General features: G+C 38.5%; 2 protein-coding genes across 2 annotated transcripts in view; both read left to right on the top strand.

Annotated features, from left to right (window-relative positions):
- Positions 1–64: 64 nt before the first annotated feature.
- Positions 65–3775, top strand: LOC105939306. The gene is made up of 3 exons (XM_021308003.2): positions 65–515; positions 1399–1630; positions 2369–3775. Exons 1-3 carry the CDS (start codon positions 237–239, stop codon positions 3454–3456), a joined length of 1599 nt encoding a protein of 532 aa, XP_021163678.2. The 5' UTR covers positions 65–236; the 3' UTR covers positions 3457–3775.
- A 2992-nt stretch (positions 3776–6767) lies between these two features.
- ushbp1 (Usher syndrome 1C binding protein 1) overlaps positions 6768–26645 on the top strand; it is a 31603-nt gene continuing 11725 nt past the window's right edge. The window contains exons 1-6 of the mRNA XM_036141653.1: positions 6768–6888; positions 7678–7901; positions 8002–8156; positions 24276–24466; positions 24589–24777; positions 24912–25174. Coding sequence (XP_035997546.1) covers positions 6883–6888; positions 7678–7901; positions 8002–8156; positions 24276–24466; positions 24589–24777; positions 24912–25174 — 1028 coding nt within the window. The 5' untranslated portion in view covers positions 6768–6882. The remainder of the gene's footprint in view (positions 6889–7677; positions 7902–8001; positions 8157–24275; positions 24467–24588; positions 24778–24911; positions 25175–26645) is intronic.

The following is a 26645-nucleotide window of genomic DNA, read 5'->3' as shown; positions in this document are numbered from 1 at the left end:
TATTATCGTGGAGGCTTTGATTCCAACATTCCAAGCACGCTCGCCGACAGGGGGAACAAACGGACCTATGGCACTGATTGCAAATGACGACAAAATCTTAGATTTAGAACAGCACAGTGCGCATGCGCCGCGGCCATTTTCGATTCGGACAAACGCCACAAAGCGGTAAAGTTTGTTTGGCTTTGCTTTGACGAGTGAACAGATGTTTCCCCGAATGTTGCCTCAGCGGACACACCATGGTAACAACGAAACACTGTTGCTATGGCGTCTGCCGGAGTGACTCGCGATACGCCCACCGTGACCATATGAAGGGAGTTTTTTTCATCCCTTTTCCCAAACCCAGAAGCCTTGCCCAAAAATGCCAACGTTGGATACGGGCTTGTAACCGAGAGGGCTTCACTGCGCAAAACGTGACCAAATACACCTATATTTGCTCTCTTCATTTCGTCGGCGGTAAGGGGCCAACAGCTGAATTTCCAGACCCCATTACAGCGGTTCCAGCGTGTCCCATGCAAGTAGGTTTGTTTATTTTTTTATCGGCAGAGTTTGGGGTCATCATACAATCTATTACGCTGCAAAAATAGAGCTAAAAATAATGAAATGTTTCTTGAAATGTAAGTATTTTTCCTTGATTTATTATTGCCAATGGAATAAGATTTTTGCACTTAAAATAGGAACAATTCATCTCCATCACCTTATTTCAAGTGCATTTTATCTAATTATCTTATTTCAGGGGTAGAAATACTCATTCCATTGGCAAGGAATCTTATTTACCTACTCAAATCAAGTGCAAATACATTCTTTTCAAGAACATTTTACTTATTTTTAAGTCTCTTTTTTTGCAGTGTACATCCTCTGAATCCTAATCGCACCACAGGCTGCCTGCAGTGCTGGACTTGGAGCATGACTTTAACTCAGTAGGATGCTGATGCTTAGATGTGTGGGAAAATTCTGAAAGTATTAAGGTCGTCAGCCCTTTTGTAAACAATGAAAATATTGCAAAATGTTTGCTGATAGGTATCAGGCAATGAGCTGAGAACAGGGTTCACTTCACTACTGTACCTTCAAACTAACTTAAATATAAAAGAATAAAGTGCCTTGTCCTAAGGTGACAAAATGTTTTCTCGTTACTGAATTTTTGACAATATATTTTCCTAAATATATATATATATATATATATATATATATATATATATATATATATATATATTTCAGCATTGCATGCAGTTTTCTTTGCCTAATGAGTGCAAATGCAAAATAAAATCCAGACTTTCCAAAAAATGAAATCTTAAAAAACTGTAAATTTTAATGAATCTGTTAAATCGATTCATAGCCCAGCCCTAATTGTTATCCTTTGGATTTTTATAAGTGAGCCTAATCTCATAGTCTTTCTTTTAGTCGGAGACACTTACCCACAAAAGGAAAGCCCCAACCCCTGGAAATGAAGATACTGTTGAGGTAGCAAAGATGAAGAGGAGCAAGAGGAAGAGGTTGGCCCATAACCTCCCTGCTCCTTCAACAAGCACGGCCAGCAGCCAAGAGGCAGAGGATGAGTCCACTGATCTTCAAACCAATGATGACACAACCATAAATGCTGCAACAGCCCTGCTGGACCTTTCATCTGTCTGGGGTAGGGTGACATGTGGTCTGTTTTCTCAGCTTGGCTTGTGCCACGACAGCATCTTTTAAAAGCATTTACTCCTCAGCTGCCTCAGTAAACTAAAAATTATTAGGGAAATACTGTTGTTTTTCTGTCTTTAGAACAGGGCTGAGTGATATTTCTTAAAAATAAAATCTCTGATTTTTTTATTTTTTTTTATGTAATCTGTAGCGTTATCTGCAACTCGTTTGTCCCAATCTGCGAGACAAAAAGAACCCATCATAAATCCAAGCTGTGAAACATGTTTGTAAAACAATATGGCAGCCCTGCCATTGTAAACATTGAAAATATAACTAAATGTTTGCTGCTAGTGGTTTTTACACAATGAGCTTAGAACAGGCTTCACTTCAGTTGTGTAACTTGAAATGAACTTAAAAAAAAGTTAATGAACAAATTAAAGTGTCTCTTCTTATGGTTAAAACATTTTTCCACTTTACTATATTTTCCTACATTTTCCTAAATATATATATTTAGCATTGCTGCTATTCTCTTCATGTAAGCCCAATGAGCACATTTGCAAAATAAAATCCAGATTTTCCAAAAATTAGAATCTTAATAAATTGCTAATTCAAATTAATCGAATATATCGATTTATCACCCAGCCCTAATTGTTATTGTTTGTATTAATTATTTATTTTGCATTGTCGAGAAAGATCAAGTTTTTTTTTATATCTGTATTTTAACACCAAACATTTTCATATTTTGCAGTGGTTGCAGCCCAAGTTATGTCGGATGGACGTAGCATTGATAAGGTGGACAAATCCTGCCAGACGGACACTAATCTTGAAGAAGCGATGGAGTTAAAAATGGAAAACCAGACTCTGAAAGAGGAACTCTCCAGGCGTATATATGAACACGTGGCTCCGCCGCAGAAACCCCCGTTCTCTGTTGAAGAAGTCAAAAATGATGACAAGCAGTTTAAATTTTACACTGGTCTGACTTGGCTTCAGTTCATGAGTCTTTGGGATTTTCTTGGACCCTCTAGAGATAAACTGCCACGTTACAAGAGCTCTGAAAAATCTCCAGATAAAAGGCGTGGCGTGAAAAGAAACCTGGATCCCCTCGATGAACTGTTTCTGACCTTGATCAGTCTTAACAGTGGCTTACTTCATAAAGATTTGGCGTACAGATTTGGAATTTGTGTTAGCTTGGTCTCAGAAATAGTCATTGCCTGGATTCAGTTTATGTATCTTAAGTTTTCCGCGCTGAAGAAATCGATGTTTGCATCTCGAGAAATTGTAGCCAGAAATCTCCCTTCATGTTTTGAGAAATTGGAAGGGTTACGAATTATTATTGACTTTGCCAAATTCTTTGTAGAACAAGCCTCTAATTCTGAGCATCAAGGTAATCTCTACTCGTCTAAAACAATTCTTGAGGTATATAAAGTTTTAATGGGCGTTTCTCCCACCGGAGACGTTATGTTTGTATCTGACGCCTGTGCAGAGTCGGTTTCTGATGTTGAAATCGTTAAGCAGAGTGGATTTCTTGATCATCTCGAATCGGGGGATCTTGTTTTTGCCGATCGGGGTTTGGCAATAAGTGAAGTTCTGGCAGAGAAGGGGGTTCACTTTAACATCCCACCCTGTTTGAAAGGAAGAAAAACGCTTACGCCAGAAGAAGAAATTTACTCTAAACAGACTTCAACAGCAAGAACCAATGTCAAAAACTGCGTCAGGGGCATCAATAAATTTAAACTGCTGAGTACAGTTATACCCCTGTCACTGCAGCCGGTATATTCACAAATAGTTTTTGTCGCTAGCTGTTTAGTTAACTTCCAAGAAGCACCAGTTGCCTGAACTGATCTTGAATAGTGATGGGATTGATGGCTCTTTACTGGGAGTAAGAGCCAGTCAGCAAACTCTTGCTGTCACAGAGATAGTTTTCCAAGAGGTACACATTCTGATGAAAATGACCAATACAGCAGGATTCATCATGACCTTTGAAACATGTGGTATGCCAGTAAAAATGAACAGATTAAAAGAGGCTACAGGTTTATGCTAAAACCTTTCACTTGGTCTTCCTTGTCTGTGTGCTGTTTTCTAGTGTTTGCTTAGTTACATTTGTATATAGGAGTTGTAACAGAAGTAAAGTATGAATAAAATATTCCAAATGCAATCTTGTTTTATTGAACGACTGATAATAACTCAGCCTCATCCCCCGGTCCTGAACATAATTCTGTGATGCCACTCACAGGGCATCAGATTGGGACAAATGGTGCCCACAGGGGCGGTTCTAGACAGGGGCCGACAGGGCCCTGTGCCCCTGTAGAACTGTTCCTGGCCCCTCTTATGGCCCCTGTACTAAAAACATGATATTCAATTTCTTAGGATGATAAATGCTGACAAAGATACCATGACTGACTGGTCATTTGGATCAGTTGTATTTTTTTCGTTTGTTTTTACCCAATAATAAAATAAAATTATTAAAAAATAGATGTTAAAAAATAATAATTAAAAATTAAGCTGTTTCACGTTAAGCTCCCGCTGTATTGAGAAAAAATCAGGGCTCTTTGGCTTACTTAATATATTAAATGATGAAATGTTAACCTGTTAAGTGTCCCCCCCACCCCAATCTTTTGTTCTGTGCCCCTGTGAAAAAGCACTGGCCCCCCTGCTAAATTTGGTCTAGAACCCCCACTGGGTGCCCACCCTCTGTCTCAACAAGCCTGTTTCATCATTGGAGGGAGCATAGTCGCCGTAACACACGAGAATGATCGGCAACATGCTTCTCCAGGGATAACTTTCAGTTTGTGGTTCTGTCACAAATTTGTTCATCTCCTTATGTCACTGATGAAGCAGAACAGCAGGTCTGGGGTCAGTTTGTTTCATCGGACATCTGCTTTCTATACGGGTTTGGTGTTTCTGTAATGCACTTTGGGTTTTTGCCCGTCGTCCTGCCAACCTTCCAGGTGCAGCGCTACAGCATCCAGGTGAATGAAGCCTTACGCTCACAAACCCAGTGTGCTTGGAGTTAACGGTCCCAACACTTTAAGTTATCTTTCGCATGATTCTCAGGAGCTTCGCTTTCACATGATACAGGTTGAGGAAATTCTTCTCCATCTCCATCTTTCGGTTGAGGATCCTCGTTTGCTTGACTTGACCCCGCTTTGATGCAGCCACCGTCTATAGCTGGATCGATTGGTAGCTGTTGATTAACTACATGCTCGCATCTGTAAAAACAGAATGGATGGATGAGCTTATTTCTGACTTTTAAATCAAGAAAAGTCTGTACTGTCATCATGAGACCATCATTTTATTTATTTTTTATTTTATTTAGACCTCCGGCTCAGAATGCACAAAAATTACAAACACTTATGAAGACAGAAAACCAGGCATCCTTAAAGGACACCTGTGAAAATGTAAAACACTTGCAGGAGAAAAACGAGATATTGAATATTAAAAATGGAGAAGTAAGCCTGTAATAATATAAATATATATATTTGCATTGGCTGTAATTCTATGCAAATTCAACGGGTTTCTTCTTCGCATTTGATCCGTTGTGCGAGAGGAAAAGGGGCGGGTGGTAAAAAGACAGTGCTGTCCCAGTCTTTTACTCTATGATAATAAAGAAAAGCATTACTTAGTTTTTATTCCCTATTTTTTATGATGGAGTTAAAACAAATAGTGTATTTACTTCTCTGCTTGTGAAATGTTGAAGAGCTCCAATAAAACAATAACAAATGATTTTGACTTATTTCACTATGTAACCTTATTTCAATATGTTTTCTACTATTCTTCCTGATATTTTTTCATTTTTTTCATTTTTTTTTGTTTTGATTGCAATATTTTCCTCTTTTTTTGATAACTTGTATCTTTCAGTTCAATGGTCCTGACTGCATAGTTGCACTACTGCTAACTAAAAGTTTGATGCCCTGAATTTCACCTATTTCTTTTTTACTTGTCAAAAGAAACCTCCACAGCTTTTGTTTGCACATGGTAAAGATGTATTAAAATAATATTTTACTACTGCAGGAGAAGCTTACAAAGCCCCTCAAGGGCCAGTGTCATACAGATGTGTCCAACACAGCTGGTTCATCTGATGTGTTAACCTCTTCCTCAGGATGCCTTCAAGTTCTGCAAGGGGGCTGGTAATGAGCAGTCTGTTTGAATCAGGTATGCTGATAAATCCAGATGTTCTGTGAAGGCCTCAGAGGTTTATTAGAGAACAGTAGTGAACAAACAGCGCAGTGAAATCCAGAGGGATTTGGAGAGGTTTTAAGCAGGATTGGGTTACATAACAATATTACAAGCTGTGTTTAATCCATCGTGTGAAAACGAATGGCGCCTACCAAGACATGGCCGTCCACCTAAATCGACTGTCAAAGAGAACATTTACCAGAAAAGCAGCCAAGACGCTTATGATGCCTCTGGAGGAGCTGCAGAGATCCAAAGCTCAGGTTGGAGAAGCTGTTGACTGGACAACTGTATGCTCTGGAAATTTACTGTGTTTTACATTGAATGCATAAAGAAGATAAATAAAACCTGTAACAAAAACTTGTTCCAGGCTGTAAAAGCCTTAAGACTGAGTCAGAGGTTCACCTTCCAGCCAGAGAAGTGACCCTAAACATGCAAACTGAGCTACAATAGAAGAGTTTACATAAAGCATGATCATGGGGTGGAATGGCCCAGTCAAAGTCCACACAGGATCAGCAGTCTGTGGCAAGACTTGAACACTTATATTTATACATTCTCTCTATTCTGACTGAGTGTGAGTTAGTTTGCAAAGCTAACCTGTCAGGATGTTTTGGTTTCCTGCTATAAAACTTTCACCTCTGTGGCTGCTGCTGTGAACTACGACTTGTAAGCCTGATATTTCAGATTGAACTGATTACAACTCTAGTTTTCCCTGAAGGAAATGATCTAAACTCTTTAGTTTAATGCATTTCTGGGTGTTAAACACGTTTCTAAACACCCACACAGGAGCTGACACAGCTGCTCGTGGAAACTAACCGCGGCCAAAACAGGAAAGGACACAAAGTGAAGGGGAATGGGTGTGGATGTCTCTCTGTGTGTTTTCCACTGACTTCATTCATCACAGAGCCGGACAGACATGCAGCAGGAGACCAATCTACTGTCTTTACTCAGGGACTGACCCCCCCCCCCCCCCCCGGTCCATTTCTGCACCATAACGGGACAAAGAACAACAAATCTCCACGTTTCTGTCAAACGTTTTATGTTTGTTTTAAACCGAGTCTTGGCTGCGGACAGAAAGAACCAGGAGCAATGGAGGTAAGCTGTGCTGAAACGTTTGTTTGGTTTTACACGCAACCCGATGCACTGCCAGTCCACTGAAGTAACCAAATTCTGCTTGGTAAATGGGCTCCCAGTTGTTCTAAATTGATTCTCAAGCTAAGACCGCTCTATAAAACTATCTGCCTTTCTTTTATCTGCTTTCTGAACACCATAAAATCTTGGCAGGATGTTTGAAAGATAATTGTGTGGAAATGAGGAATCGATGTAACTATGAGCTTCAGAGCCATGTCACTACACTAAAAAGAAAAATATACCCGTGACAAGCTGTGATAGCCTCTGACATTGATGGAAAGTTCTTGAAAGTCGTGTTTCAGGAATCTGAAGCCTCTCTGGTCTACAGAAAAACATTGAAGCCATTAAAATATGCACATGTTAAATATTCATATAATCCAAGTAGATATGTATTTGCACTCTACAACTGAAATAAAATGTATTCTGTTAAAAATATAAATATATATGTTTTATATTTTGGGAATGTATCCAAAAGCCTTTGTTGAAACAATAGATGTTGGGATGTACAAACATTTGCTGGGCAGGAAGTTGGATCTCAGGATGTTTTTGGTTTCCTCCTTTTCCGCCTCAAACAATAGCTGAACATTTTGATGTCGGCTTCATGGCAGACTTTCTATTTAAAACAAAAAACATGAATACCTTTCAGACTGATTTCTATTGGCTAACTAGTAAAATCATGGGGGGAAAATATCATTGTATGTAGAAGAAACGTCACAAAAACATCTAAGGTTATTTGTAACTGCGACCCTGTAGGATTCCAGAAGAAGCAGATGTAACAGCCTTGATACCGGCTCCCTGTTCGACAAGGCGGTGTTGAACCACGGCGACTTTGTAAGCTTCGACCCTGAAGCCTCTGAGCCTCTGATGGGCCACGAGCCCACGCCGGCAGAGGTGGCTCAGTGCGAAGCAGAAGTCAGCACCCTGCTCAGCATTATCGCTGAACTCAACAAGAAGATGGGGTCGCTGAAGGCTCCGAGGTGAGTCAAGTTCATGAACGCGTGTGATTCATGGAACAGGCTCACATTGAGAAGATGCATTCAGAGATAAAGCTCCATTCAGTGTGTGACTTGTCTGAAGGCTTTTCTCTTTCAGTGAACCAGGAGACGTGAGACCACCACGTCCATCCAGACCTCTGGTTCCTCCGGACCTTTTGTCTCACCGGCTGCTCAGAAGCAGCCCAGAGAGCAGCTCTGCTTCTGTCGTCTCATCTAAACATCCAGTGACTGAACAAGGTGGGCAGGAGCAAAAAGTGCTGCATTAGGCTGAGATATGAGAAACCAAGCTCCTTAGCACGGCAAACTGAAAGGCATTGAAATCTAAACGTGGAACAAGAGAGAATAGCTAGAGTTTAGGGACAAAATGCAACCGTTCATCTTATCGCTGTTGACTCAGTTTGAGGCTGGATACCAAAGCAAAAATGAACATTTTACGTTTTTTTAATGCACACACAGAAAACATTTTCCTCAATATTTATGCCCACGTACATCTTAAATCTGGAAGTTGTGCCCCCAGACCAGGGCTAAGCAACCCTTATCATCTGAAGAGCCATTTAGACCCGAATCCTGAATAAACAAACAAATAATTAAACAGAGATAATAGGGGTATACCTCATGTCACTTTTTAATCAGATTTTGATGGATTAAAAGTGGGCGGGGCGATTAAAAAGGGGCGGGGCTTATTTTTTAATTGACCTTTTAGGTGATCACATGATCGTCACGTGACCCTGCTCGTGACCCTCATGTGACACCGTATCATTGACCCCTACCGTGACCTCCATATGACCCCACCACGTGACCCCTCATGTGACACCCTATCATTAATCATTATTAAATTAATTATTCCTTTATTAATTGTATTATTATTATTTTCATTTATATTCATATCATTAATAATATTATTACTACTATCATCGATATTATAGTAATTATTTAATTATGTTACGCATACCCAACCTTATTTAGTAGTATTATTGTAATCATTTAAAGTTATTTATAATTATTTAACTCCGGTATACATACCCAATCTCTTTATTAGTATTATTATGATTATTTTGAATTATTTAATTCCGTTACGCGCACCCAATCTTTAAGGTGGGAGGAAATCAGTCTTTGTTTCAGCCGTAAAAGCAGTCAGACTATAATAAAGATTAAAAAATAAAACTATATAAATCGTTTAGACCCATAAGCTTCCCCATCCGGAATCTGTAAATAAAAAGCTCAGGGTTCTCGCTCGGCTCAGAATCCTGCGATGCAACCCCTCAGCTCTCCCTGTAAACAGCAAGCGTTACTGATCGCTTACCGGTTGCAGCTTACAACATAATAAGTCCATACACTCTACAGGTCAATTTGAGCGTCATAAGTTTACTCGGTCAGTAAGCAGTTAAAACAATACTCAACCTGTTCGAAGCGCCGCGCGGGAGGAGACACATGGGGGGAGATCTCGCTTTCTCTCAATCATCTGACCCCTCAACACAAAAAACTGTCTCTTTCTCTACATCCCTCGCGCCGTCATGGTTAGTATTTATAAATAGGACACCCTGTCACAAAAAAAAAATCGACAGGATGTTGTATTTCACGCCTTTACGTATCCTAAAAATCCCCATCACGCGGACAAACACAATGCCTGTATTATCAATAATGTATATATAAGGCCCCCTTCCCCTCCCACCTATTCGAAGGCATATACGGTGACTCCTCCGAAAAATGTCACAAGACATTTATGTGTGAAATGTTTGTCTCCCCTTTATTATAACTTTTTTGTTACCATCAAGGCTCAGTATAAAATTAAGCGTTGTAAAAATGAAAAATGATTTAAGTTTTTGGTGCTTACTGCTGTTTCTTGTTCTTCATTCAATTTTGCACAAATATCCTATTTCTCAATAAACTATACATTAAAAGGGTGGCTCTTTTGGAAGTGGGTTTCTGTTAAAATGTTAATCTCTGGCCCGCAGTATCAACCAAATACACTTTATTTGTAAAGCACTTTTCAGTTCTGCCTCACATAGGTTAAAAACAAAACAGAGAAAAAGGTTATATGGATGAAAGTAATTTATGAGGAATGGATGAAAAACGGTTGTGGAGTTTAATGAAGAAACTGCATTAAATATGAAAACTTAACACAACCTATGATCATGGAAAAGTTAAATGTTTTAACAGGGTTTGCTGTAAATGTCACAATTGAAAAGACATAATACAAGATGCTAATAAAAATGATCTCTAATGATGTGTTAGTTGATTATGTCAACTTTCCATGAAGTTGAACTTATCTGCTGCAGATATCAGGGGCTTCTCATTTTACCTCACTGTTGATTAACATAACACTTTACATACTAAAACACAGTTTTCTTCTTTAACAGAATTCTTTGTGAATTTTTACAACATTTTTTGAGTAAAACGTTTAACCCTGGCTGAACACAAGTTGGGTCTTATTATCGATATGTCCATAAATTCTAAAACAAGACGATGATAAAACTGGTGCAGTTTCAAAAGCTTTTACAGTTGGATTTGTCTAGTCTTTGAAACTCAGTTTTTAAAGTTTAGTACACCTTGTTTTTCAAACCTAAAGTTTTAGTGCTCTGTTAAACTAAAAGGCACAAATTACTAAAATGCCCCATTTCTTAATTCTATAGCGTAGTCTTTGCTGTTCCAATATGTTATATGTGTGCATAACCTGCAACAAGAATTATTGTCCTCTTTATAAATAAAACGTTTTGCTTTGGACGTCATGGATATTAGTGTTACTGCAGCATGCAGCAGCATGAAGCAGCATGCAGCTTTGAGTAAGCTCAGACAAGCTTTCTGCCCTTCCTCCATGAATGTTGTTAGCCTCGTGAGACCATCCTGATCTCGCGAGCTTTCAAGGTTTCACTCGCAGATCAGTCTGGCTACTCTCCGTTAAAGAAAATTTGGAGCCGTTCACCAAACGAACGTCCAATCAGCGTTGGCTTTGAGGCGCGTTGAGGTGTGACGCAACGGGAAGCGTGACAGTTCAGTCTAAAGAACATGGCGGCTTCAGCCGATGAAACTAGCGTTAGCGCGGCTATCGAGCAAGTTTTATCGGAATTACAGAGTATTTCTTTGCTGAGCTAACGAGCCTTTACCTGCAGCAGCAAGAGTAGCTTGGCTTGTGGTTGTGTTTTCGTCGTTGCTCGTAACAGAGCGACGACGAAGCATGTTGACGAGTACGTCATATGCTTCGTTGATCTGATTGGTTTATTTGGCCCGTCTATCACCAACATAGGCCAATCAGCTAACCAGTATTTTCGCCCCTTCCCAAAATTACTTCAACGGAAGGTTTCCAGATGGATATGCGGAGCAAATCCATCTGGCGGAGTCAGGTTAGAATGTTGTTGCATTTCACAGGCAAAATCTAAAAAGTTTTACCATATTCCATTTTACACGTCTAATTCTGCGACTCATAGACATTTTCCACATTGTGGTGTGGGGTTGGATCAACTCGCCGTTTATTCTGGTAATGCAAATCTTCAAATAATTGGAACGTGTTTAAGATAATTTTAGTTTGTAAATGTTTTGTTTGCTCTTTGACATGATATTTTTTTCACTGCACATTATGCACAAATATTTCCAGACAAGTAAAATGTACAGAAAAAAATTACAACTCACTGTCCTCGACATATGTTATTTAGTTTAAAATGTGACAAACCCTGGCTCAATGACAAAATGCTCTCAGGAGGAGGAAGGGGTGCAACACACAGCATACACACAGCATACACACAGCGGCGTTGGCTTTTCGATCATTAAAATTTGTCTTCAAAACAACATTCAATTACATCTTTTCAACATTGGCTAGAACTGGATGATTGGTTGATCCACCATCAATCGTCGACCTTAACCAAAAGTTAATCTTTTTGACCCTAATTCCACATTGAATTGACATCTTTTGCTATCTGGGAAGATATAATTTACAGGAGACTGGTTTTGGTAAAACAAAACAAAAACATATTTACAAACACAATAACAAAACAAACACTTAAAGGATTTAAATCATATTAAATAAGACAAAATATAACCTAAAAACAAGAACAAGTTTCATGGCAAGATTTATTTTATATTTCTTCCCAGAGGAATCAACATGGATATTTTCATATCCTGTTGTAGAGTGCTCCACGTTGATAGGACAGAGTTCCTGTTTTTACTAATGGAGCACTGAAAGTGATAAAGTCCTGGGAACTAAGTCTTTTGCTGGACTAAATGACATATAAGGGGATAAATAACACAGGATCAGACAGCTTTAAAGATGAAAATGTACCAATGCATGAGTTTATGGGTTGATAATGATGGCCGGTTGAAATTTAAAGGAATATAAAGTACAGTGAGGTGTGAGAGATGTTGGTATGAACCGTAATTCTCCATGATAGACAGCATCTAATGCAGAGAGGTGGCAGGTGCATTATAAGAAACATCACAGTAATCTAGGTCACTGAGACAGGATGCTACCTTGCACTGAAGTAAATTATATTATTTAGTTAATGACAGGGGAAACCCTGACCCTTAACAGCTTGGTATAATTTCTTTAGGTTATTTACGCATTTCACAATAATCGTGTTTTACTTTCGTTAAGGTAGCAGCCAGCAGATTTTTTAATTGATGGAAATGTAACCCATCAACTTCAGAATCATTTCTTCTTTGTGACTTCCCGGAGCTGATTTCTCCTTTCCAGGAGACCTGCTAATTCAGTGTTGAACCAGGAAATGACTCAACCATTAACTCTCAGCTGATGAAACAGAGCACATTTGTCAATACAATAGTTAAAAATATCAAACAAATAGTCCCAGGAAAAATGCATGTCATCAAACAGATAAATGAACTTCCAATTGTAATGAAATATACCATGAAGAAAAAATGGAGGATTTTAGTGTTTCAAACTGCACCAACTAGACAATGATCACTTAGATCATTTACAAAAATTGCATTGAGGATGAAAAGATGGAAATTAGGTTTAGTAGCACCGTCAATAATTTGAGAAACATTAAAAGCAAGACGGTGTGTCTCAAAACCCTCTAACAGGGAAACAGTAAACCAGTCTCTCTTCTTCAACATTTTAATCAGACAAACATTAGGAAAATTAGAAGAAACTGTCAACAAGTTATGTTCGCTTCAATGCCATTATTTCCTTTACTGAACAACTGCATGACCATCTGGATATAAAAATTTTAATGTTTTATATACAGTCTACTAGTACCTCCAATTATCCTGTGGGGCAGAGCAGAGGAGGCAGCTTCACCTTCTGGTGAGAAATCGCTAATTGCTCCTTTAAGGAACTCATAATGCTGCAGCAAACCAAGAAATCTTTAGTTTTTGGTCCGGCTTTTTTCCTGGTTTTTTTCAGTTCCTCCTCTCACTCAGTTTACCCTCCAGGTTCGTGCGGGTATATTTCTGATTCATTTTTAGTTGAAAACGGCACCCCTCAGGGGAGTTAGTCCAGTACTATTTTCTATTATGATAAACCTGACATAGGAAAATCACTAAGAGGAAGGAATATGTTGTAAAGAAAGTTCAGGATGCTATTGATTGTAGTGGAAGATTGGTCTTTGAAATGGGGATTTAAGTTATCTGTTGAGAAATCTCAATGTTTTTCACGAGAAAGAAAGTCAAATTTGTCTGAAATTGTATAAACAAAGATTAGAAAGCGTAAAAGGTTTTAAATTCTTGGGGTTTGATAGTTTGCTTACGTGGAAACTATTCAATACTAAGAAAGTATTGAATATTATGAGGTGTTTAACAGGAGGTGTATGGGGAGCTGATTGTATGGCGTTGAAAAATGTATATATTGCATTAGTTAGATCAGTTCTAGATTACGGTGGTATTGTTTTTGATTCGGTTCATCGTTAAAAAGGTTGGACATAAGGGTTAGGGTTAGTAAAATCGAGGTTGGAGAAATGCCATTAAGTCTTAGAAGGAAACACTTGAGGGTAAATTATTGGGCTCAACTGTCAAAAAAAGAATACTAATTGAAAGTTGGGAAAGTAGTAAAATTAAAAAGGAGGTATTTAGTAAAGGAATTATTCAGATAATTGAGGAGTTAGGAATCAATAATTGGGCCGTTAGTCTACCTTAATGCCGGCTATCTTTGCTATCTTTGATCTTTCTTTGTTAAAAAAAGATTAGTTCAAGCAATAACGTGTTAAGTATACAAGCTTATGTGAACACTTTGATACCGAAGAGATATGGGTATTATGTACATGTATTCACGGATAAGTCAAAAAAAAAAAAAAAAAACAGACAATGGAAACACAAGCTGTGCTTTTGACATTCCTAAATTAAAAGTTAAGGTGTTTAAAACTGATTATTTGTCAGTTTATGCAGCATATTATTGGGAAGCATCCATAGTTTCAGCATTCCAGAAACTGTGGAACATGTGCTGTTTGAGTGTATTAAATACTCAAATCAAAGAATGGATCTAAGGAATGGAACAAGAAGGAATCAAACAACTGAACATTACAAATATCTTCTCAAATAAATACGGAAAGATGGTGCTTAAGATCATCTTATCTACAACAAACTGGACTAAAACTAACGATTTAGGGAAAAGTAACTAAAGATCAAGTAGGCGGTGATAATGCACTATTTGATGGCAAGACACCGGTAAAAAAAAAGAAGAAGAAGCTCACCCTCCACTCCCTCAGCAATCTGTCACACCTGTTGGGCACTAATTAGTCAGAAGTAAAAGGTACCTCTCAAAAATAAGTCACTGACTGAAATGCTACTTGAGTTAAAGTATCTGAAATGTCTTACGTATGAAAATTACTGTAAAAATAGATGTATTTAATGTAATAAAAAGTATAAGTAAAACAAAGCAAATGCTGTTTGAATGACATTTTTGGTAAACTTTAAAAGTCAAATTCACTTGAAATAATATAAACAGCCAAGTGCAGGAGAAATTAGACAGAAAACACAACCTTTTTGTAAGCTTTCAGTTTTCCTTCTACAAGTACGGTCAGCGCTATGCACTTTAAAATTGTACTAAACCAAGTGCAGGCAAAATTTAGAACAGGGGGTGTATACTAAGAACATGGTAAACCAGTTCCAGCCAACCTACTGGAAGTGGTAAACCTGCTAATAGATACACCTGCAGGTTATCATTGAGTTAAGAAAACTCTCTGCTATTAGATGCTTTACCTATAACACAAGGTTAATTTAACCCGCCCTACCACTGAACCAGATTCTTATCCTGTTGGTGGTGATGAACAAGGCCAGGCAAGTCCTGACTTTGTGGCAGTCAATCTGTAGGTGGGGTCAAAACACTTGCGAGTCTGCCTGTGATTCCGAACAGGAATCATTGGCAAGTCTCTCTTTTTGTAACGAGTAACTAAACCAAACATTGAACATGTATTGGAGTAAAAGTATGCAATTAAGTTCAGAAATACAGTGAAGTAAAAGTTTTCAAAAAATGTTATACTCGAGAAAAGTATAAAGTACTCCAAAATATACTTAAGTACAGTAACGAAGTAGAAATACAACACTGGTTAAAATTGTAATTCTAATCTTGTTTTGGACACTTGTCGATGCTGAATTCCAGGGGCAGACACTAGAAGTTCATAAATTTAAAATCATGGCTAGTGCTGATAAATACTTATGAGTCAAATCACTTTTAAAAAGTAGAGATTTGGAACGTTGTATATATTTAAAAGCATTAATAACTGAATTTGCATTGCCAAAGGGATCAGAAAGAAAACAAAAGTCTGAAATAAGATAATAACCTATGTATCGATGAGGCACATTGTACTCCCTGGGAGACATTTTGCTTGGTATTTTGGTTATTTCTTTGTTAAAGTTTTAATTTGCTTTAATTTTTTTTTGCATTCCCGGTGATTAACTACATTCAAGGTAGTTCTGAAAAATAAATTTAAAGTAGGAGATGTTTCTCCGAGTGATAGCCCGTCAGTTTAGGCTGACGACCATGTCCTGGTAAGGGTATGTCCTTCTCTTTCCGATTTCAATTGAACAACAAGCTTTGTGTTGACTAGAATTTAGCCATTTCTTTTTATCTTGGAATATCAGGCCCTGAATACAAATGCAGTCCACACTTTTCAGATTTACATTTGAAAACCACTTTTTAAACCACAGATTCTTTTCTATCCACATTACAATTATGCACTACTTTGTACAAGTCAATGTCATAAAATACCAATGAAATACACTAACATTTGTAATCATAATTTGACAAAATGCAAAACAGTTCAAGTAGTACAAATGCCTTTGCATCCATTGTACATTTCTATTTATATATGGTTCTTGCTTATCCAAATTGCCTTTGCCTCTTATACCTTTCAATTTCTAAATTCTTTTTGAGACAATCGCAAAATAAAAATCCAGAGGTGATTTTTCAGGGTTATCTGCCTTTAGAAATAACACTGTAAAAGATATGAAATGGCAGAGTGAGCTTATCCTTCATTTGCACATAAGTGCTTGTGGCCTTAGTAAACCAGACCTATGCTACCTTCCATCTTTACTCAGAAGTCAAATGTCTGATTTTTACAGATAGAGGAGAGGAGTCAACTGGGGTAATTTAAATGTCTGATCCAGACGCCTTTAAGGGGCCTTAATTTGGAGGTTTCCCGGGCACATCCTACACTGCAAATCCGACCTTTATGACATATTATATATTGAAAGAGTCTTTAGTCCCATTTAAAGTGTGACACTGGCCAGATCAGACTAACACTGAAAAACTGGTGGGTTGGAAAACTAACACCGCATTCTGTATGCACCATGCCCACTGTGAAACATGGTGGTGGCAGCTTTTCCACATAGTTTTTTTCTGTCTGTCTTGAATCCCAACGATCTCAATCTGTTGCAATGCAACACAAACTCGGAATAATGAGTGTGTAAACATCGGTCATTTCTTCCTCTGCAAATAGGTGTTCTTGCCTATACAGCTTTGATTCGTTTTGTATTGTTCACACTACTATGTTTGCTCGCTGTATCGCCAAAGCAAATTCCTCGTAAAATACGAATTAGCAACAAATCTCACTCAGACTCTGCTCTGTGACACAGATGACCGGCATTAGTTCAAAGTTAGTTTTTTAATCATTTCAGATGAAGCTCAGGTGTTCAGATGTTGTCACCTACACCAACCTGCACAGCAGCACATGCTCAACACGTATTGTGCTCTACGTATAAATGTTTGCAAGGTAAAATACTTGGTGATGATAACTGGTCATTCAAACTTGCTTAAAATAAGAGTTATGGTATTGTAAAATGCGATATATACAATAATTTCCTATTTGCCCACGCTTCTGTGTGCATTTCTTCAGTCAAGTTGTGTCCAGTTAAGTTGGCTTTGAATGTAGAGTTTATCATCTGTGTTAAAGTTGTTGTTTCATACATCTAGCTTTAATTTTCAGTGATTCTTGCTTGGAAGGTGGTTTCATTATTTCTTTCTTTTTTCTAACTGTAACTAAAAGAGTGAAATACTTACTTTATACAAAAACACAAAATGTGTTTCCGTTGCTGCTTGTTGTGAATTCAGATTTGAGGTCCTGCTTTTGTGTACGACTAGAGAAGGCTGGGGCTTTCTATCCGGGGTCATATTTATTGGGGGGGGAGCTTTAGTCAAATCAACAGGTTTGGAAGGGGCTTTTTCTTGTTGAATGATGGCAGTAATTGTCTAAACTTCTTCTTTTACTCGACAAAACTGCTGACAAACACAAAATTGTTGGATTTTGTTGTGAAATCAAAGGCAGCCGCAGAACACCAGATTCTCTAACAGCTAAACCAGTGTTGTAAAACCCCCTAAAGCTACATCTCCGCTGCAGGATCCGGGGCTAAAAGTGGGTTGAAACGGACCCCTGGTAGGAAGGCAGAGTTTTAAGGATGAACCCTGAACTAAAGGTGGAGTTTTGTGGAGGATGGAAGTTTCCCTTAGTTTTCATCTAATTTACAAACACAACTAGACCCAGCAACCCTCTGTGAATGCCGCTGTTTTATAGAGTTTGCATTCAACCGCTTTGATAAAATCTACAAATCATTGGCGTAAATGTTTAATCAAATGAAGCTTGAACGTCCACTTTGAGCTTCACCACAGAAATGCCAACGGTACCAATCTTCTGGCTTTTTAAGAGATTTTAACCTGTAAAGTTAGCATATTTTCAGCATTTAGGCTCTGAAGTACGGATGAAAGGGATCACAATCCCCCAGGACTGTTGATTATTCACCGTCTTTACAGAGCAGCGCCGGATTGAGGAAAAATCAGTGCAGTTCACGCTTAACAACAACAAATGAATAGGCCTACGTTCATGTAGGGCTTCAGCCAGATTGATAGTGTTAGTAAAATTGTATCGTACGTCGATTTATGGAAAAATATCAAATTAAAACCTGAAAATCTGAGTCTTTTTTTTTTCTTTCTAAAGTTGTATTTTGTAGTTGTAAGAACTCAACATACAATACGAGTGTGGATAGTAACTTTAGCCTCCCTGTACTTGCAGCTGAGCGACAAAATTTTTTGCTAATTTTACTAGTAAGGTGAGGACTTGAATGTAAAATGAGGCACTCACTTTTTTCTGGGCTATGGGCTAAGGTGTCAAATAGGTCAGGGTGTGTGTGTCACTTTACGGCATATATATGCTATAAAAACCCGCCGGTTATTACTCCTTTAGGGTAATCTTGCAGAAAAATATTTTATTGCTTATCAGACTTTGAATCTACTCCGGCTTCCTCCCACAGTCCAAAAACATGACTGTTAGGTTAATTAGCCTCTCTAAATTCTCCTTGTGCGTGAATGGTTGTTTGTCCTGTCTGTCTCTGTGTTGCCCTGCGACAGACTGGCGACCTGTCCAGGGTGTACCCCGCCTCTCGCCTAGTGAATGCTGGAGATAGGCACCAGCCACCCCATGAGGGATTAAGCGGGTCAGAAAATGGATTGACTTTGATTCTGTGTTGGGTAAAGAGGATGGATAGTATGAAGTTTATAAGGGGTCTAATTTCAGTGGTTAAAAACCTGCTAAGTTGTTTACCAGCCCCGTTTACGAATGTCACCCAAGTTATTATTTTATAGCATTAACGCTTTGCATTTGGAGGACCTAGTTGCAAGAGACTATGTGCTGAAATTATAAAGGATTGGTCATTTGAAACAGAAATCAGAATGGAGTCAAATAATCAAAAGAATATCTGGTATAGTCAGATTTAACAACATTGACAAAAAAATACGCATCTTTTTCTGCAGTGTTTCTTATCATGAAGCCTTTACTTTGTGACATTTTACATAAAAATGTAATCAATACATTATAAAACTTTCAATTAAATTACTCAAATAACTTTTCAGACTACACTGAAATCATTTTTATATAGTTTCATCATTAATGTATTTAAAATGGAAGTCTTTCACACTGTAAGAACGTTAGCTGATATTTAACTGATACATGCATACGGCAGTTACGTGTATTAAAAGTACACCAGGAACAAAGTGATGGTGTGCCGATAATACATTTTCATTATACAGCGAAAGCCCTGTTTTCACAGAGCATCAATTCATTTGGACAAACTCAAATAACACATGATATACTTTATTCATCCGGGAATTGGGGAATTATCGAGCAGTAGCGGCATAACATATAGAAATCAAGCTAAACATGAGACCCCAAAATAAAAATATGAAGTGGAAGAGTATCATCTAAAAATGTCTATACATTCTTACATCTTATAGTTAAATCCATTTTGCTCTTAGCAGCCCCGTATTACTGACCTACTCAGTTAATGCTTTTAGCTAAGAAAAGACCTTGATGATTCTTTAGAGGATCCAAAGATAAATTGAACGTCTGTAACAGACTATGGGTTTACCAAAATATATAAATAAAAGGTGAGATATTAAAAAAAAACTTTTGGGGTGTAATAGTGTGTGACTTTAATTTTTAGAAAAAGAAGAAGAAAGAACATTTTAGCTGCTCCTTTGAAGAAATATTTCATTTAAGATACAAAATTAGAGATTAGTGAGAAAAACTGATTTATTGGTTATACACACTTTGGAATCCTGAGAAAAAGCATTCAATGTTTAGAAACCTAGTAGGAAAAAGGTTAAATTAGTCAAGATCTGATGAATTAGAACCATATTGTTACAATTTACTTTTGTTTATTTTTATTTAAACGCAATGAATTTTAACGTGCTATCATGGTGAAGCTGACTGCTTTAAGGATGGTAATAGTGGACTTTCTATGTTTTATTCAGTAAACCAGATTTAGAAACCAATCTCTGAAACAGATATGCCGAAATCCTTGGCTCCAAAAAAACAACAACAAAGAAACAAAACGATACACAGGTAGATTTAATTTACTAATAAATAAGATAGTATTCAAAACCTCTGGAAGTTTTTCACATTTTGTCATGTTACAACCACAACCTTTAATGCATTGTTTGACCCCAAACCCTGCTGCAGTGCTTGTTACCAAAAGGCTAAAGCTTAGACTCTTCTGACCGAAGCACACAGTTCCAGTCTAAGTCCCAGAACAGTTAGGTTTTCAGTTTGTGATGGTTGCACAGAGTAGGCTTTTTTTTCCCTACCCCGACTCCCAAGCAGCTGGTTGACGTCTTTTAGAATTTATGGACATATCGATAATAAGACCCAACTTGTGTTCAGCCAGGGTTAAACTTTTTACTCAAAAATGTTGTAAAAATTCAGAAACAAAGAATTCTGTTAAACAAGAAAACTATGTTTTAGTATGTGAAGTGTTATATTAATCAACAGTGAGGTAAAATGAGAAGCCCCTGATATCTGCAGCAGATAAGTTCAACTTCATGGAAGTTTGACATAATCAACATCTTGTATTATGTCTTTTAAATTGTGTCATTACAGCAGACCCTGTTAAAACATTTAGCTTTTCCATGATGATAGCTTGTGTTAAGTTTTCATATTTAATGCAGTTTCTTCATTAAACTCCACAACCGTTTTTCAGCCATTCCTCATAAATTACTTTCATCCATATAACCTTTTTCTCTCAGTTTAGTTATTTTTTTAACCTATGTGAGGCAGAACTGAAAAGAGCTTTACAAATAAAGTGTATTTGGTTGATACTGCAGGACAGAGATTAACTTGTAATAACAGAAACCCACTTCCAAAAGAGCCACCTTTTTAATGTATACTTTATTGAGGAATAGGATATTTGTGCAAAATTGAATGAAGAACAAGAAACAGCAGTAAGCACCAAAAAGTTCAATCATTTTTCATTTTTACAACGCTTAATTTTATACTGAGCCTTGATGGTAACAAAAAAGTTATAATAAAGGGGAAATAAACATTTCACACATAAATGTCTTTTGACATGTTTCGGAGGAGTCAACGTGCATGCATTCAGTTAGGTGGGAAGGGGACCTTATATATACATTATTGATAATACAGGCATTGTGTTTGTCCGCGTGATGGGGATTTTTAGGATACGTAAAGGCGTGAAATACAACATCCTGTCGATTTTTTTTTTGTGACAAGGTGTCCGCTATTTATAAATACTAACCATGACGGCGCGAGGGTTGTAGAGAAAGAGACAGTTTTTTGTGTTGAGGGGTCAGATGATTGAGAGAAAGCGAGATCTCCCCCCTTGTGTCTCCTCCCGCGCGGCGCTTCGAACAGGTTGAGTATTGTTTTAACTGCTTACTGACCGAGTAAACTTATGACACTCAAACTGACCTGTAGAGTGTATGGACTTATTATGTTGTAAGCTGCAACCGGTGAGCAGTCAGTAACTGAGGTTAAACGCTTGCTGTTTACAGGGAGAGCTGAGGCGTTGCATCGCAGGATTCTGAGCCGAGCGAGAACCCTGAGCTTTTTATGTACAGATTCCGGATGGGGAAGCTTATTTATATAGTTTTATTTTTAATCTTTATTATAATCTGAGTGCTTTTACGGCTGAAACAAAGACTGATTTCCTCCCACCTTAAAGATTGGGTGCGCGTAACGGAATTAAATAATTCAAAATAATCATAATAATACTAATAACAAGATTGGGTATGTATACCGGAGTTAAATAATTATAAATAACTTTAAATCATTACAATAATACTACTAAATAAGGTTGGGTATGCGTAACAGAATTAAATAATTACAATAATATCAATGATAGTAGTAATAATATTATTAACGATATGAATATAAATGAAAATAATAATAATACAATTAATAAAAGAATAATTCATTTAATAATGATTAAGGGTGTCACATGAGGGTGTCACATGAGGGGTCATATGGAGGTCGCGGTAGGGGTCAATGATATGGTGTCACATGAGGGTCACGAGCAGGGTCACGTGACGATCATGTGATCACCTAAAAGGTCAATTAAAAAATAAGCCCCGCCCCTTTTTAATCGTCCCGCCCACTTTTAATCCATCAAAATCGGATTAAAAAGTGACAGAACATATACCCTTATGTCTCTCTTTAAACCATTGTGAGAAATATTCACATCCTTAACATTCTGTGCTCTACTTTGTGACTAACCAACACAATGTAGCACATCATTGTTGAGTGAAAAGAAAATAAATGAGCATGTTGGCAGTCCGTCACAGAGATACACCAGATGAAGGCCGCACCCACCCACTCATACCCAAGGTCATGATGTTTAACTGCGGGAGGAAGCTGGAGTACCTGGAGAGAAACCACGCATGCACAGAGAGAACATGCAAACTCCATGCAGAATGAACCAGGCCAAGATTTGAACCAAGGACCTCCTTGATGCAAAGCTGTCCGCTGTCCAGCTGTGCCGCCCATGTTTGTTTTCACCTCCTTTAATTCTGATAGCCCGAAATAACCAATTGTGTTCAGACATCACCCATCAGCTATTCACTAACCAGAGTCCTCCTGTGTGTAATCTAGTCTGAGGTCATCCATGAGGGTCTGTTAGAGAAAATTAGTGAACAAGTTTCAGGTTATCAAACAACATGCCAAGCTTTAAAAGTCTCACAGAGCACAAATAGTAAGAGCTAAGCTGAAAATCTGCTACGGCAGGACCTAAAATAAAAGGCTGGGCAAGGAGAGCATGATTCTGAGGTCCATGGTCACCATGCCACTTCATTTGTAAAGCAGTTTAACAGCCGACCAAAATGCTGAGCAAAACAATGTAAGAAAAAGAACACCAATAGAACAATAAAACTAATTCAAGTTATCACATAGGAGCAATAGAGGGTTTCACAAATCACAGGTTCATTGCAAAGGGTAAAGGATTAACATGCAGATGACGCCTCACACTTGGTTAAAGGCCACGAAGCAAAGGTGCATTTTTAAACAAGTTTTAAAACAACAAGAAACGGAGCCTGTTTGTCCTGCAGCACCAGCTCATTTCACTCTTTAAAGGCCAAAACTGCAAAGAATCTGGACTCCTCGCTCTGGATTTATAAACTGCCTTGGGGACAGTCAAAAGCATCTGGTCTAAGAGCAAGCGATGGCAAGTACGGGTGAAGCAGCTCAGACAGATACAAAGTTACTCTGGAGGGGTTGCAGTGATCCACAGCTCAGGTGGGAAAATGAATGAACAACTTTCAGTCGTGCGTGCCGTAACTCTTTCCCTTGTGGAGGAAGCTTTTGTTTCTTTACGGGACATGTAGAAGAAGATACTATGGCCAAGTAGGACCAGAACTGAATGGTTTTACCCACATATGTCTCTACTACATGTGGAGAAAAACGTAACATTGTACATCCGCCTGTAAACACGTGTCAAACTGGCCCAAAGTTCAGACCTTAAATCCAACAGAGAATCTGCGGCAATGCTTGAAAAAAATTCGACTGAGATGATCTGCAAAGAAGATTGGAAGAAAAAAATATTTTATTTGATGTGCAATGAGACATAAAGGCTGCACAGATTACTGCAGAGAGAGGACTGAAACATGAGGGCTGCTGTAATTTACACTTTTTAGACATGTAAAAAAAAAAATTTAAAACCATGTATATTCTTTTTTTCTTTCCATTTCACCATTATCACCAAATAATTCAGCTAAAATGTTTGCAGTTCTAAAGTGACAAATGGTGAAAAGGTTCAATACTTTTGTAAACTGCTATAACCCAACATACACGATAAAATCATGTTTTCATTTGAAATTAAACTTTATTTATTTTTATTTATTTTCAATTTCTTTTTTGGGGTTAGAACAATGGAAAACCACTATTGTAAATAAAAATATGTTGTACACTTAAAAAAACAAAGCACATGATATATGGTTAAAAAGAAAGATAGTCTGTGTTCTATCAGTGTCATAGTAAAATACATTGGCAGAACTGATTTATTAATTTTTTCTTATATAAAACATTCTTGTATAATTTCTGCTAAAAGTTATTAAAAGCCCCTGTTGTAAAGATTCATGAGCTGCTCTGGAGTTGAACTGAACGTTTTATCGCTGCACCTCTACTTTACGCCCACTAGGGGGCGGTGGTGTCGTCTGGACGCAGCTGCAGGAGGTTTTATCATCCGTGGAGGACTCGATCAGCTTCAGGAGGACCTGGGCCGCTCCAATCACAGCCTCTGACCAGAATAAGCCCACAGAGCACCTGAGAGCTGCTCAGGAGAACTGGACCAAAGCCACCCAGGTGATGAACTGCAGGCAAACACCCCATGTCTGACACAACTCATTTCAACACACTGATGTAAAAAAAGACATTCTGGATGTATTGCGAAAGAAATTAATTCACAAACTTTGAAGCACCGAGATTTGTAAATATATTATCACTGGTTGCAGATGCTGGAGATGCTGGAGAGAGACTTTGGGATTTCATGTTCTTCGGGGATGCCAAAGGATCAGAACTTGGAGGACTTGCTGAATCTGGAAAAACATGATTCTGTACCCAGGAACAACTTGCCGAGTCACAGTGAAGAGCTGCAGAGAGCTCAAAGCAACATTTACTCACTGGAAGAGGAGAAAAACAAGGTGGGGGGAAATGTTTCAGACTTTAATATGGCTTGTTTCACTGTTTTTATATTGTACAGTTTTTTTGTATTTCAGCTCAAATTTTAATAGACCCGAATCAAAATAAATGCTGGTGTTTTATTTTTGTACTCCAGTTGGTTGGTCTCCACAAGGCCTGGAGGTCTGACAGATATTCTCCTTCATACCGGCCTCCTTCGGGGGCTCTCAGTCCAGACCGACCACCTCCCTCCTACCCTGGTTCACCTTTACTTCACAGAAGAACATCCCGAGCTGCAACACCTTTGTCTCTGGGTGGGGACGGGTCTCCGCTGGGCTCTGTCTGCTCCAGCAGTCCCTGCCCCAGCAGTCCCTGCCCCAGCCCCATCAGCCTGGAGTCAGAGACCGAGCGACTGAACAGGTGAGACCGAGTGCAGGGCCTTCAGCTGCTCTGCTCCCCATCTCTGGAACTCACTTCTTCCCGATCTTTGCAACTCTGAATCAATTCAGTTTAATTTTATTTATTTAGCACCAATTCACAACAAATTTCTTCTTAGTCCACTTTACAAAGTCAAATTCAGTCACTCATACAGATTGGTCAAAACGTTTCCTATTTAAGGAAACCCAGTAGGTTGCATCAGGTCTCTCCAAGCAGCATTCACTCATCCTGAAAGAGCGTAGAGCCACAGTGGACAGTCGTCTGCATTGTTGATGGCTTTGCAGCAATCCCTCATACTGAGCATGCATGAAGCGACAGTGTAGAGAAAAACTCCCCTTTAACAGGGAGGAAAAACATCCAGCAGAACCAGGCTCAATGTCAACGGTCATCTGCCTCGACCCACTGGGGGTCAGTGAAGACAGAGCAGAGACACAAAAGCACAGAAGCACACATTGATCCAGGAATCCTTTCTATGCTATATGGTAATAGCAGATGATCTGCCTCCTCTTGATGATGTCACAGCTAACAGAACGCCTGTCCAGGTGAACCTACTATGAAGAGAAAAATTATAAAGAACAAGTCAAAAGTTTAAAATAACAACAAACAATGGAAATTGGAGAACAGTAGGAGAACTCAGCAGAGTGAGAAAAATAGACCCTGAGTTCCTCCAGCAGCCTAAGCCTATAGCAGCATAGCTACAAAGATAGCTCAGGGTAACATGAGCCACTGCTGGGGAAGATTCTTAGTCATCCAGGTCATGGTCATTCCAAAAAAAGTAAAAAACAAAACAACTGTACTTGTTTTGCGAAGTTTGAAGACGTTTCGCTTCCTATCCAGGAAGCTTTCTCAATTCAAAAAGTCTGGAGTAATGTGGAGTACCAAGATTTATACTACTGCCTAATAAAGGCCTTGTAATGGCTTAGATAACATGCAAATTCAACAGAAACAGGTCCACCCCTTAGTAATGGGCGGTCGTTAAAGCCATTAAGCCAGCAGATTGAACCAAAACTGGTCCATTCCTCTGTAACGAGGAGTCGGTAGGGTTGTTGTTGGCTTGGCTTAAAGGAGCGATGTTTTGATCACCTGAATGAGAGTGAGAGTTAAGGTGATGATTGGCCGGAATTAATCCTATAGCTGTGTTGTAAGTTTTTGAGAGTTGGAACCTAAGGCCTCCTCCTCTGTTTAAGGTTGGTTTTCTCTCTTGACGTAGATGGCTTCCTTCACACCCCTTTCAAACCATCTGTCTTCTTTGTCCAAAATGTGAACATTTTGTTCCTCAAAAGAGTAACCTTTGTCCTTAAGGTGTAGGTGGAAAGCAGAGTCTTGTCCTGAGGAGGTAGCTCTCCTGTTGAGCCATGCGTCTGTGAAGTGGTTGTTTGGTTTCTCCAATATAAAGATCAGAACATTCCTCACTGCACTGAACTGCATACAGTTCTGTATACAGTTGACAAAG

This window comes from Fundulus heteroclitus, chromosome 9 (assembly GCF_011125445.2).
Source record: "Fundulus heteroclitus isolate FHET01 chromosome 9, MU-UCD_Fhet_4.1, whole genome shotgun sequence".
NCBI classification, from domain to species: Eukaryota; Metazoa; Chordata; class Actinopteri; order Cyprinodontiformes; family Fundulidae; genus Fundulus; species Fundulus heteroclitus.
This window is presented reverse-complemented; position numbering and strand designations above follow the sequence as displayed.

Excerpts from the sequence above, each read along its gene's own strand:
- LOC105939306 (XM_021308003.2), top strand. The coding sequence starts at position 237 with ATGGTAACAACGAAACACTGTTGCTATGGCGTCTGCCGGAGTGACTCG. Across the intron at positions 516-1,398 it reads TTCCAGCGTGTCCCATGCAA|TCGGAGACACTTACCCACAA; the intron begins GTAGGTTTGTTT and ends TCTTTCTTTTAG. Across the intron at positions 1,631-2,368 it reads GGACCTTTCATCTGTCTGGG|TGGTTGCAGCCCAAGTTATG; the intron begins GTAGGGTGACAT and ends CATATTTTGCAG.